We start from the raw sequence: 13,992 nt of genomic DNA on the forward strand, positions 1-13,992 counted from the left end.
CACCCGGGCCGGCACGGCCCCAGGCTTCCCCGGCGAGGGCCGGCGTGCTGGGCGCCTGGTGGATGCCGTGCGAGGGCTCTGATACAGTGTGTGTGTGTGTGTGTGTGTGTGCGTGTGCGCCCCCCGAGACCCTGATGCCCGCGGACCCGCGGTGGAGGGTCCCAGCTTGGAGAGCTCACTGCCCTTTTCCTTGGCTTTCAGACATGGCCCCTTACTACGAAGCCTTGTGCAAGTCCCTCGACTGGCAGATGGACACCGACCTACTCACCAAGATGAAGAAGGCAAACGAAGAGGAGCTGAAGCGGCTGGACGAGGAGCTGGAAGACGCCGAGAAGAATCTGGGCGAGAGTGAAATTCGAGACGCCATGATGGCGAAAGCGGAGTACCTCTGTCGGATAGGTGACAAGGTGGGTGGACAGGTGGGAAGTCGGGGAATGAGCCCAGCCAGCCGACTTCTCTTTTGCAAAAGCCCCAAGGCAATCCGTCACGTTTACCTGGACGGGGCAGTACAAAGAACAAATAATCGTCGTCTTGCAGTACTCTGTTTTCCTCCTCTACACAACAGCCAAGGGTGTGCGCTCCCCCCTTCTTTTGGTGGTACTGAAAATCTTAAGTGCATGTAAAAAGGTTTTTATGCACCTATTCTTAAAACATTGGAATCATTCTCAGTAGTCCACTTCCCTCACTTGCCCGAGAAACTAGCACATTTCAAGATTTTGCACCAGCTATCTTTTCCTCTTAAGGAACTAAAACAGTGTTGAGGTGTTGTTTGGTCTTTATGGACTTCTTACATCCAGAGATAATCTTTGTAGCCCTTCGTATAGGGAATGAGTAATGTTCTAAATGAAATTTGTCTTTCTTACTCTTCTAAGTATACACTAAGTATATGCTTTTCCTTTGGCATTTTATCTGAATTTTATATTAACATTCATAAATCTTGCACATTTTGGTTCATCATATACCTGAGATCCCATTATTGGTATAGCATGCTTTGTTCAGCTGTCCGTAGATCTGTATACTCCTTCAGCCTTAAACTGCTGCTGTGAAAACATGCTGGTGAGTATCTCCTGGTGTATATGTGCTCACGTTTTCCTAAGGTCATCATATTAATCGCTGCAACAAAACTGTTGGGACAGTTACTTTGTGTGGCCACTTCTGTGTATTACTGGACTTGAAATTTTTTAATTTAATCACTGTGTAACAGTGGTTAAGTGGGCAAGCTCTGAATGCTCTTAAGTGTACGTGTACACCTTTTCAATGTAGTTTGATGGCTGTGAGCCCTGGGATTGTATTGTCTGGATTCTTTCTACCTTGAGTGATTGTGATGTAGGGAGTCTTTGCTTCTTCGGCCTTGAGATGGGGATGACAGCTGCTACTTTGTGCTGGCAAACAGCTTGAGGCACAGGCAGGGAAGGTGTGCGCATGTAAGGCTGCTACTTAAATCTTACCAAGCCTCCTCCATTCTAACTGTAAGACTTGGTCATTGTAAAAATCTGGAAAACACAGAAAAGTTAAAAATTAATGTTTCAAGTATCTGTGGTTTGGTTTGAAAGAGTAATGTATTACATGTGAATGAGAAACTAGAAGATTGATTCAGTCCTTAAATTTTAACATATGTGCTTGAATCAGCATCAAGGGATTGTCATTATGTTCTTATACCTCATTTCTTTTATGTTTATTAAGTAATATTCTTTCAAAAAGCCTTCATTATTTCCCCCTATTTTCTTTTCTTTTCTTTGGGGGGGTCTGGTTGTGGGGCCTGAACCCCGAGCCTGGGCGCTGTCCCTCAGCTCTTTAGCTCAAGGCTAACGCTCTACCACTTGAACCACAGCACCACTTGCGGCTTTTTTCTTATGTGGTGCTGAGGAATTGAACCCAGGGCCTCATGCATGCAAGGCAAGCGCTCTACCACTGAGCCACCTTTCCAGCCCCATTTTTTTTTTTCACTTTTTAAGTTGACTATTGCTGAGTACTTCATGGTTGTATTACCAGATTATAGTCTGTTCTTTATGATGCTCAGTTCCTTGTATTTGTTAGTGGAGGCATTTTCAAGACTGTTCTGACTTGATCTTCTTGGTCAACTGTGTGTTGACCCAAGATTCCCAAGCTTGCCTGTTCCTTTTTCTCTCCCCAACTAGACTTGCACATTCTTCATGGAATTCTTTTTTCCTTCAGTGAGGGACAGTTGTCATACCAAGGCCCAAGTCCTTGGGAACACATTTGCTGTCTTTACGGTCCCTCATATTTATGAAGCATAGCTAGAAACTACTCAGACCGCCAGACACTACCTTGAAAAATACCAAGTATAGCTGGGTGCTTGTGGCTCATGCCTGTAATCGTAGCTACTCAGGAGGCTGAGATCTGAGGATTGTGGTTTGAAAGCTAGCCTAGGCAAGAAAGTCCATGAGACATTTATCTTTGCTTTACCACCAGAAAACCAGAAGTAGAGCTGTGGTTCAAAGTGGTAGACTAGTAGCTGTGAGCAAAAAACCTCAGGGACAGTGCCTAGGTCCTGAGTTTACGCCCCACAACTGAAAAAAAAATACGAAGTATAAACAAGTGATTTATTCATTTTCTTAGAAAAAAAATAGACTTCTTAATTCCATAATGCTTTGAGGTGAAATCCAGTACTTACATACTTGGTTGTATTCTAGTAATTCACAGCTAAGACTTCCCTTCTATGTCTAAAATGATTGTTAATTAAAGTTATTTTGTAATTATTAAGGGTAGAAACACTGAACATATTAAAGAGCATAAGTATGTTCTAGGCATATCTTATATAAGGATATTGCTTATCACCCACTGTCAGTAATGATTAGTTGCCTTCTTTTGTATCCATTCCTATTTCCCCAGCCTAGTGAAGAAACTGGTTGCTTGGGGGATTTGTAAGTTTTTCTCACTTTTTGTGTTTAATTTCTTGGACAGGAGGGAGCTCTGACAGCCTTTCGCAAGACCTATGACAAAACTGTGGCCCTGGGTCACCGGCTGGATATTGTATTCTATCTCCTTAGGATCGGCCTCTTTTATATGGATAATGATCTCATCACACGAAATACAGAAAAGGCAAAAAGGTACTTGCTAGCAGTGGGGCTATGCACCTCTAAAGTACATGCTGCTCATGAGATATTGGTAGAAGGGATTGCCTATTCTGCTTACTACTATTTTTTGTCAAGTAATTGAATTAATTCTTTAAATACTTCTCTTTAGTTCAAGTTTTTTAAAAGTCATTTACTTTGAAATGTGGAACTGTTTGTTATAATCTCTTTTTATTTAATAGCCTAATTGAAGAAGGAGGAGACTGGGACAGGAGAAACCGTTTAAAAGTGTATCAGGGTCTTTATTGTGTGGCTATTCGAGACTTCAAGCAGGCAGCTGAACTCTTTCTGGATACTGTGTCAACGTTTACATCCTATGAACTCATGGACTACAAAACCTTTGTGACTTACACTGTTTATGTCAGCATGATTGCCTTAGAAAGACCAGATCTCAGGGAGAAGGTAATGACTGGACCTCCTCTAAGTACTCATACTGCAAGAATCATTCCAGGCATTTCTAAGTTTTCAAAGACCCTAAGTTGATTTCGATTGTTTCAATGCCCAGGTCATTAAAGGAGCAGAGATTCTTGAGGTGTTGCACAGTCTTCCAGCGGTGCGGCAGTATCTGTTTTCTCTCTATGAGTGTCGTTACTCCGTTTTCTTCCAGTCTTTAGGTAAGGATACAATTGTCTGTTTTGATTGTCTTCTGATCCTGCATATATCTAACCAAAGCTGGTTTTTACATAGCTTAGGAATGCAGATCTTTGGTAAGTGTGGCTAGTCTGTGCAATTTTAATTAGAAGAATATCAGCCAAATGTGGTCTTTTTTTCATATCATCCAGGACGTGAGAATGATTGTTTTTATGTGTTGAACAGATGACAGAGCTTTGTGGCTTATCTAAACATTTATCATTTTCCAGCCCGTCTCCCTCCCCGCCTTACAGTTTTAAAGGGTGTAGAGCAAACCCAAGTAAATGGTTATGAGTGGTAGCTCTATGGGGTAGGTTGTGAGGATATTCTGAGTCTCACCTAGAGTTTGATGCATTCTTTAGTTAATAGCTATGTGTGTGGTTTGGAGGATTTTCAGGGGCTGTGGGGTGAGAGCATCATCTGGTGCAAAGTCTATTTGCAGAGATGTTAGGGACACAAATTTACTTGGCCTCCATTTCTTCCTTGCCATTGGGTTTCCTACTAATAAGCTGTTAGAATTGGCTTTCAGTTTGATCAAGGGGTCTGCCCAAGTGATCTGCCCAACACTTACTAAGGAACTTCCTAACCATGTAGAGCATGCTATATTACACTGCAGATTTCACATCATCTTTTAGTTTTGCTTTTTTTTAACTTCTAAGGATTACTGAACACAGCACAGTGTTTGTACATTGTTGAGGACTCTATGTAAGGGCTGTATTTATTTAATTAGTCATGTAAAGGAAGAGATACTAATGCTACAACAGTGATATCTATGGCAACTTCGAGGAATCAGCTTCTTCCTCCCCTCCTCATCCTAACCAGCAACCTTTTCTTCTAATACTTTGGCTCAGGTTTTCATTTGTTCTGAATCTGTACATTTCCCAAATACCTGAAATGCAGGAGGTGTGCCAGTGAGCCTTGTTCCGATTGACGGCAGAGGCACTGCTGCTCACACTCACCTGCACTGTACTGTGAGACAGGACTACTGGGTTTTGTGTGATTATTTGCTGTTTTAGATATTCAGAGATTAATGTGCTTTAAAGTACTTCAACCGGAAAAGGACATATAAATCAAAGACAAACTGAGAAAGTGAAACCTATTGTTTTGTTATCTCACCCTGTCCTCGAATCCATACACATATTTACACAAAAATTCTCCCAGGTAACCACGTATATTCACTTATATGCAATTAAAAAAACAAAACAAAACTTGTTTATAGGCTGGGCAAGGTGTCTTATACCTATGATCCCAGCAACAGAAGGCATAAACTGGGAGGACTGGGTTCATAGCTAACTAGAGCAAATAGCTAGGAAGGCCCCATCTCAACAGATTAGCTGGATATGGTGGTTTATCTGTAGCCCAGAAACATGTGGGAGATTGTGGTTTGAGTTGGCCCCGGGCAAAAATGCCTGGGACTATCTGAAAAACACAGCAAAAGGATAAAAGGGGTATGGCTCAAGTGGTAGAGTGTCTGCCCAGTAAGTGTGAGGCTCAAATCCCAGCAGTGCCAAAAACATTTTTGAAAAACCAAGCTTATGTGTAACTTTTCATTCTTGTTTGTGTATGGGAACAGAGTCATAAAGCAGGAAAGGCTCTTTGTGAGCACCCATTACAAGTGTCCTGACTTGGGTAACTGCTGTTACCAGAGCTCCAGTGTGTCTTTCAGGGGCACTGGTGTCTGGAGATAAGCACGTGTAATAACTACACTTAACATGGTTGTGCTTGGTATACTGCTTCCTAAGTGTAATGTAAAGAATACTTTCACATTGGTGTACAGTTGGCCTTTCACTGAAAGGCTATTCCTGACTCAAAGTGAGTTAGGTTTACATGGCGTCCTGCACTGGAACTGTGAAGGGTGATGTGGGGTTCCTCAGAGCTTCCAGTTTACCCCGGGGAAGGACCTGCTTGTACAGTGTATGCGATGTGCCACTCTAGTAAAAGCAAAAGGCAGCCTTTGGAAATATTCCTGCATGGCTGCCTTTCCACCTCTTATTTTCTTATGCAAAAGAATATAAGACATTGAGTTTTGCAAAGGTAAATAATTTTGATCACCTTTGCCATCTGGAAATAGTGTTATCAGTTTACACTTACAATTTACAGCTCTCATGTTGGAGCATTTGAACATGTTCTCCTCTCTCAGAGGGGAAACAATTTTATTGGCTTTTTGTATTTTATTATTGGTGAAAATGAGGCCATTGATCCTCATGCTCTACCATGTTCCTTTCTTCACAGTTTTGTGCTGTCTTTTCCACAGTAACATGTTTGTCTTCTCTCTACTTCCTCATCCCTTTTTAATTGGCAGGGTCACTCACTATCCTGTGTCTGTCTTCATAATGTCATTAAATACATTGGAGGGCAATGATCTCTAGCTGCATACTTGCATTGAGCACTGGGCTCCTGCCTGAATGTCTCCTTAGCATCTCTGCTTGTCTTAAGGGCAAATCCACAGAACAGTGCCTAAGTATGTCCTCTTTCCAAACAGCAACACCCCCTCCCCTCCTCCCAAATCTCCAAACAAAAACCAACCAACATCTTGCCTCTACTCTCCAGGGATTTTCATTTGTTTAGCCCATAAGTATGTTCTTGATTCTTTTTTGTCACCACCTACATCTGTGTAGCTCTGAATTAAGCAGATAGTTCTGTAGTTTTGGGCTCAGTCATACTATCCTGCCTTAGAACCTGTGTATTTTCCTTGCTGTCTCCTGCCCTCTGCCTTAGCCGGTTTTTCAGAAAGGCTCTTCCATCGTGGTTCCGTCCTCACCCCCCCACCAAGTGGAAGATCTCCATCCTTGTCATTTGTGTTTTGTTCATAGAACTTGGCATTCCCTGGAATTAAGTCTTCATTTCTGCCCTTTGAAACTTTGGTTTCTTTGTCTTTAGGTTTAGTATCTGGAGCAATGTTAATTCTTAACATCGTCTTGTAGTTTATTATTTATCTTTAAACCTTAATGTTTCATTCCTTACAGTAGAATTCACCAGTCTTTGCCTTAATTGGTTTTGTTACTTTTGAAAATGTTTGCTTTGTAACCAAGTCTGTCTTCATTTGTCACGGTACCTATTTCTGTTAAAACTGAAAAAAAAAAAATGCTGTGAACCGAATTTTGCTTGAGGGTACAGAATTCCTCATGGCTAAAATGTTAGTACATGAACTTGGTCACCTGTGGACAGATTGCTTACAAAGGTCTCTCTTCTGTGGGTGATGTTACAGGGTTGAGATGTTCCCACAGCTGGCCTCTCTACATGGCTGTTGTTCCTTGGCTATGGAAGGACAGTGATATTTTCTGCTTCATTGAATCTACCTGTTTCAGTTAGCACTCAATTAGAGTTGCTTTCATTTTTAATCTCTGTGAGAGACTGGTAACTTGTCTTCTTATTTCTCACAGCCGTTGTGGAACAGGAGATGAAAAAAGACTGGCTTTTTGCTCCTCATTACCGATACTATGTAAGAGAAATGAGAATTCATGCATACAGCCAGCTGCTGGAGTCATACAGGTCATTAACCCTAGGCTATATGGCAGAAGCCTTTGGTGTTGGTGTGGAATTCATTGATCAGTAAGTTTAAATTTGTATTTTAATGTTACCTTTAAATGTGTATCTTTCCATTTGTGTTGCCTGACAAACAAACTTGGTCACTACACCATTTACTATTTCTGTTAATTTGTAGACCACACTGTAGCTATGGTGATGACTCTTAGATCTCTGAAGACTATTTTACATTTGGTCCTATTTCCTTCTGGTTTGCTGCTCTAAGTCTGGTTAAATTGGTACCTGTATGTGGGACTTTTTGACACTTAAATCAGAGATTCGGCAAATAGCGATCCATTACTATGCTTGTTGTTTTAGGTCCCTGTCTTCATACATTTTTGGCTTAGGATGGAAATGGCAAATAGCAAACATTAAGAATCATTTCAGCCCTCGGTATAATACCTTTATAATAACAGTAAAAATAATCCTTTGAGGAAGCTGTAGTGCTGTGGTGATTTTGGACAAGTCCCCACAATTGGAGCTGGTCTTAGAACATAAGGCAAGTTTGAGGAGGTCAGGGTGTTCTCTAGATGCAGACAAGAAAATGGCAAAGGCTGATGTTGCAGGAGCAGGAAATTCCAGTATGACTGCAGCATAGTCAAAGTGGTGGCTGTCTGGGAGTAATAAGATGCAGTTTGGATGATGTGTGGGGCCTCATAGAGCTGGCTATGGAGTTTGGGATTTGAGCAACATTCCACGAGGCCCTTGGAGAACTGAGTTGAGAGAATACTTTGTGTCTTAGAGCAAGAGGAGAGAGAGCAGTTGGGCTGTTCAGTAGCACACAAGAGATGCTATGATGCTTTACTAGTGTATGGCTGACTTTGCTACCAGTTTTCAAGAATGGGGCTTTTGAAAGTGGATGGAGTTTTCACTGATCTTGAACAGTCTTGATGGCTAAAATGAGGTTCATTCTATTTAAATAAAATTCCCATTTTAGTGTTTTCCTTCTCCCGTTTTGTTAGCATGAAACATGGAAAATTACACGTTGCACAGTGAACTTGAGTATTTTGTTGCCTTTATATGTCACATACCTAGCCATTAAAATTTTTTTTCAAAGCGTAGTACCAACACATACTTTACATTTACTTGGTATTAAATATAACCAGAACCCCTTATTGAATCATTCCCCCTCATACTTGTTTTTTAAACGATCCTCAACAAAAAGAAGGCTAGTTCTTACATGTCTGAGCAGTGCATGGTCCATGAGCAGCATGACTGGGCCTGGCTTCTTATTCCAGCTGTCACTAGGTAGTGGTATGGTGTGGTCAGGTTTTCTCCCCTCTTCAGTTTCATGTGCTGTGGTGTTTTTAGACTATTGATGACAAGTGAATTCAGCTGCTACATTTCAGGTGGTATTGTTTTTCCTGCGTGTTCCAAGACCAGCTCTAATTGTTACCTAGAAAGCCTTGTTTTAAATTCTTGTATTACTTGGGAATGTCTAATAGGAATTTTCCATGGATCTCCATCCCAATTCCTTAGCCTCAATTAAAGATACTGGTTGGAAAGGGAAGAGGGCTGTTTGGTAAAGGTGAATGCTGCTGTGGCTTTGTTCTATCAGTTTCCCCCCCCAATGTCTATCCTTATTTTCCTAACTTCTTAAATGTTTTTTTTTTATTGTAAAAATACTGTAGAGGGGTTACAGTTACATGAGTAAGGTAATGAGTACATTTCCTACTGAGCATTGTTAACGCTTTTGTTTTTCCCCTATCATCCCTTCCCTCCCCACCTTCCAACCTCCCCCCTCCCCCAAGTTGTAAAGTTAGTTTTCAACATAGTGTTCTCATGCACCTCATTGTTTCAATGGGTCAACCTGTATACCTAACTTCTTAGAAGCACTTATCTGTATATCCTGTGGCTCTCAGGGAAAGTCAAGTAGTAATGTATTTGTCTAAAGTTCATCTTGTATTGTACTAAGTGCTCTTCATGAAATTAATGCTGGCTTTCTGTTAGGGAGCTGTCCCGATTCATTGCTGCTGGGAGACTACACTGCAAGATAGATAAAGTGAATGAAATAGTGGAGACAAACAGGTACTGTGACTTGGTGTATTATGTGTTGCACTGTTCTGAATAAGGGACAGTTCACATGGTTTGTTTTTTGTTTTATATATATACAAGTAGGGCACCTATTGTTAGAGTGGTTGGCAATTTTGTTTTTCTTTATTTACAGACCTGATAGCAAGAACTGGCAGTACCAAGAAACTATCAAGAAAGGAGACCTGCTTCTAAATAGAGTTCAGAAACTTTCCAGAGTAATTAATATGTAAAACCATTTAATAGAGGATTTCCTTCACAGATAATTTGGATTTTTATAGTTTACTTTGTGCCCAGTGCAACTGTAAAAAATAAATACTTCATTATTGTTTCCTTCAATTTTTTTCCTAAAATGTATAAATAAGACCACTTAAAATGTTCTATCATAGAATATTTAGGCTTAAGTTATAATGTGTATGGTGAGACTTTAATAGGGATGGTGACCAAAGCCTTTTTTACCTTCAAGTCTCCTGTCTTCAGGAAAAAAAGTTTATCGGTGTTCCCTGCTTAGTAAAACTTATTATGTAAGATATGAAACTACCCTTTTTAGGAAGCTTAAATAGAACAAGGAGAGAGACAGAGCTGTTGGGCATGACCTCGATTCTACAATATGATTTATTTATATTGGATGACAGTAGGAGTAGTTTCTCCTGGTTGCCCAATCAGATGGGGTAAATGTTATAAAAAGAAAAGACAACGATAGATACAATAAAATAGGCTGGGAACAGGACTCTAGAAAGATGAGTTATCTAGCAGGAAAAAAAGGCAGCAAGTCACCTGAGTTTCACAGAGAGAGATGACCTGGTGTGTGATACCTCTTAAGACATGTCATTGTGCACCAGGTGACAGGCATACGGGTTGTACAGGCTGCTAAAAGATTAGGATGAGCTCATTTTTTTCTTTGTAGATTAATTTGTGCTCATTACAAAGGGAATTCAGTTACAGTGGGATTGCTTTGAAATTACACCCTGTAGACCATATGGAGGAAGGGTTTGATGCAAAGTCATCATTTTGATAAATACTCTGTGTGAATACATATATATTACAACAATTATTCTGAATCACAGTTTCTAAATTGCAAATCCCAGGGCATATTGCTAAGCCTCAAAGTATCAGCTTGGAGGTGAAAAGAAGATTAGAATCATCTGCATAAGGCCACAAGGTATTAGCTCCATTGGAGCCAGTCCTAGCTACACATTACTTCACCTCTGAGTCTACTCCGTTGTATAAGATGGGCTATAAACCATAAAGCATGGTTTAATCCAGTTATATGAATAAAGATGTTAAAGCTTTACATCACTTTAAGTGATGTAAAACATTTTTGTATAGCATCACACTCAACTTATACCTGAACAACATGGTTAAGTAGATGCCTACAATTTGACCCACGAGTACAGATTGGAATATGCTTAAGATTGATTCGGTGGCCAAACCCATTGTCTTTAGTAACCTAACCAAATAGTCCATCATGTTAAAGATCATTAACAAAATTTGATAATTTCACATTATTTTGAATTACTCCTTGGCACTGCTAACTTTTTTTTTTGTAAGGAGAATCTGCCCCTACAGTTAGGGTATAAAAAATGAGCAGACTGGGCTAGGAAGATGGCTCAGTGGTAGAGTGCTTGCCTTGCATGCATGAGGCCCTGGCTTCGATTCCTCAGCACCACATAAGCAGAAAAAGCCAGAAGTGGTGCTGTGGCTCAAGTGGTAGAGACCTGCTTCTAAATAGAGTTCAGAAACTTTCCAGAGTAATTAATATGTAAAACCATTTAATAGAGGATTTCCTTCACAGATAATTTGGATTTTTATAGTTTACTTTGTGCCCAGTGCAACTGTAAAAAATAAATACTTCATTATTGTTTCCTTCAATTTTTTTCCTAAAATGTATAAATAAGACCACTTAAAATGTTCTATCATAGAATATTTAGGCTTAAGTTATAATGTGTATGGTGAGACTTTAATAGGGATGGTGACCAAAGCCTTTTTTACCTTCAAGTCTCCTGTCTTCAGGAAAATTCAGCCCTGAGCTGAATTGCTTCATACTGATATAATGATTAGGAATTGGGTTCTAGGAAAAACGAAGCAAAGTTCTATTACCCACTAGTTTTAATTTTCCAACCCACAGACTGGTTTGTTTCTAAAGACATGCAAAGCACATTAAGAACTTGTACTCTGCTCCTACCATTGTAGTCCCTAAGTATATGCTCAAGTGCCTATCAAGCAGAAGCCTTTGAGTTCAACCCCAGAGCTGCCAAAACAGCAACAAGAAAGCAATCTCTTTAATGGTAGTTTCTCTTATAGAGACTGAGTTAAGGAATACATGGAGCCTTGAAGTAACTACTTATCAACTTTTCATCCTGTCCTTGGGGGACTGCTTCTCTGGGTCAGGACTGCCAGTAGAAGGTGTCCTGACAACTTTAAATCCTGCCTTTTGGAGGTAAACTTGCCCAGAGTTTAACCAGTATCTTATCAATGCTGCTAAACTAAATTTGACCATTATATTTGGTGCTGGTTCTGGGGCTTGAACTTGGTCTGGCCACTGTCCCTGAGCTTTTATTTTTTTTTTTTAGAGCCACAGCTCTACTTCTGGCTTTTTGGTAGTTAATTGGACAAAAGCTTCACTGACTTTCCTACCAGGCTGACTTCAGATCTCAGATCCTCAGATCTCAGCCTCCTGAGTAGCTAGGACTACAGGGGTGAGCCACCAGCACTTGGTGGGCACTTGATTTGAGGATTCACTCAGCTTTCCTTGAATCTCTCTGGCTAATCATTCACACATCTTGACTTGGGTCAAGATGAAGTCTGCTGTTTGCTAGTCCCCTGCCACTGTTTCCTCTCTCATCAAATGCCTTCTCTGTGAACCTGCTTACCACTCAGCCCAGTCATGGTGCCCCGGATCCTGAGTAGCTGGCTCAGACTTCTTCCTAACCCTAAGTACTTTGAAAGAGACAAATTCTACCCAGTGTCAGAGATCCTAAGCCTTCACTGTAATGCTCTTTCCTGCATGCCACTTGAGTCCACTGCCATGGTTTCATCTAGGCAGCACTAGCATCTGAACCAATCTACTTTTGGAAGAAAAACTAGAAATTGCACATGAATCCTTGTACCCTATTCTCTCCACTGGTCTCTTCCAAAATAGAAATACTCCCTTGACACTTGACCCTGCCTTCTAAGTTCCTTTACAATTTAACTGGTGCCTTGAGAATGCCTGTCTTAGTAGCTTTCCACGTTTTTTCCTTCAATACCAAGCCAGACCATTATTAGTCACACTAAGTTCTAACTTTCTCACCCAACCCGCACTATTTGTTCCTACTGTGCTGGAGAAAAAAAACCCTACCTAATTACAATACTGTATTCTCCAATTCCCACTACAGACCCCCAGTACTTCACTCCAGTGTTGCTTCTTCATCAGTTGGCTCCCTGGTAGGACTCCATCCTATGCTGGTCTTCCCTCTGTGGGCCATAGATGATAGATAGGCTTTTGAATTTTGTGAAATCCTAGAAATTATTAAATGTAATGTTTGTGTCTGTCAGATCAGGATAACTTCTTTCATGCAGTCTTCAAGTACATGACCAAAACCAATACTGCTTCGACAGTATGAAATTCAGTCTTATGCTGTAACCTGCTACTTGGGAGACCTGAGGTGAGATGCTGTCTTTAAAAGGTCCTCTGTATACTAAAATATCTGCTTTCTAAAACCTTAGTGAGAGAGCACGCATACAAAAAGTGATTGGGTATAGTATCTGGTGTACTAAGGACTACAAATACAGTTTATAGTTTACATATTTATACAATGTAAGCCTTTACATATTTATGAAATAGTTTAAATATAAATGTGATCGTTTACATATTTACATAATAAATCTAAGAGCTACCTATTTTTCCCAGATAAGCTCATCCAGCTGTGACTTCATTTGCCATTCCAAAGTGAAAGAACATTTCCATTTTACATCTCACAACTGCTAGCTATGCTCCATCTACTCTGTAGGCAACAGGGTACAAATCTCAATTTCACCTTCAATTTTTTTTTGGTTGGTCTGGGCCTGGGCACTGTCCCTCAGCTCTTCAGCTCAAGGCTAGTGTTCTACCACTTGAGCCACAGCGCCATTTCTGGCTTTTTCTGCTTATGTGGTGCTTACGTGGGCCTCATGCATGCAAGGCAAGCATTTTACTACTAAGCCACCTTCCCAACCCCTCACCTTCAATTTTTTGTTGTATCTTTTTCCTTCTTTGTTGCCCTATCACATAATTCATTTTAACTCATCAACTGTTTTGGCAAAGGAGATGTGAACTATTGTACTTTTCTCTTTAATGTCTAACAGACTTGAGTTTTCTAGAGGCTAAAGATGTATTTCAGTAGTAAAGTGCTTACTTTCCTGGGTTCCATCCCCAGTACTGAAAAAAAAAAGTTGTAGAGTCAGTCCTCCTATTCCCCATGAATATAGCCTTGGCTTGTAAACTCAGCAGTTTGCACCTGGATTATAAAAGTTTTGTAAATAATTTTGTCCCAAAGTTCTCACCTCTCCATTGTCTTCCATAATTGTTGGAGGGCACTAAGTGATGGAGAATTTTAGGGAAAGTATTAAATTGGAAGTGCTTAATTTCCTATGTCCCCAAGGAATTCTTTGGTTGATATTCTCACTCTTCTCTACACCTCTTAAAAGAAAGTCCTCTAGTGCCAGTTTTGGCCCATGAGCTTAAGGTACA

At 40.4% G+C, this 13,992-nt stretch overlaps 1 protein-coding gene across 1 annotated transcript in view; it reads left to right on the top strand.

Moving 5' to 3' along the window:
* The window catches only part of Psmd6 (proteasome (prosome, macropain) 26S subunit, non-ATPase, 6), a 10,207-nt gene extending 587 nt beyond the window's left edge, over positions 1–9,620 (top strand). Inside the window, exons 2-8 of the mRNA XM_013010534.1 lie at positions 202–407; positions 2,926–3,071; positions 3,278–3,497; positions 3,601–3,709; positions 7,109–7,277; positions 9,201–9,278; positions 9,418–9,620. Coding sequence (XP_012865988.1) covers positions 202–407; positions 2,926–3,071; positions 3,278–3,497; positions 3,601–3,709; positions 7,109–7,277; positions 9,201–9,278; positions 9,418–9,514 — 1,025 coding nt within the window. The 3' untranslated portion in view covers positions 9,515–9,620. The remainder of the gene's footprint in view (positions 1–201; positions 408–2,925; positions 3,072–3,277; positions 3,498–3,600; positions 3,710–7,108; positions 7,278–9,200; positions 9,279–9,417) is intronic.
* Positions 9,621–13,992: the final 4,372 nt, after the last annotated feature.

This window comes from Dipodomys ordii, unplaced genomic scaffold, assembly GCF_000151885.1.
Source record: "Dipodomys ordii isolate 6190 unplaced genomic scaffold, Dord_2.0 Scaffold12, whole genome shotgun sequence".
Taxonomy (NCBI): Eukaryota; Metazoa; Chordata; class Mammalia; order Rodentia; family Heteromyidae; genus Dipodomys; species Dipodomys ordii.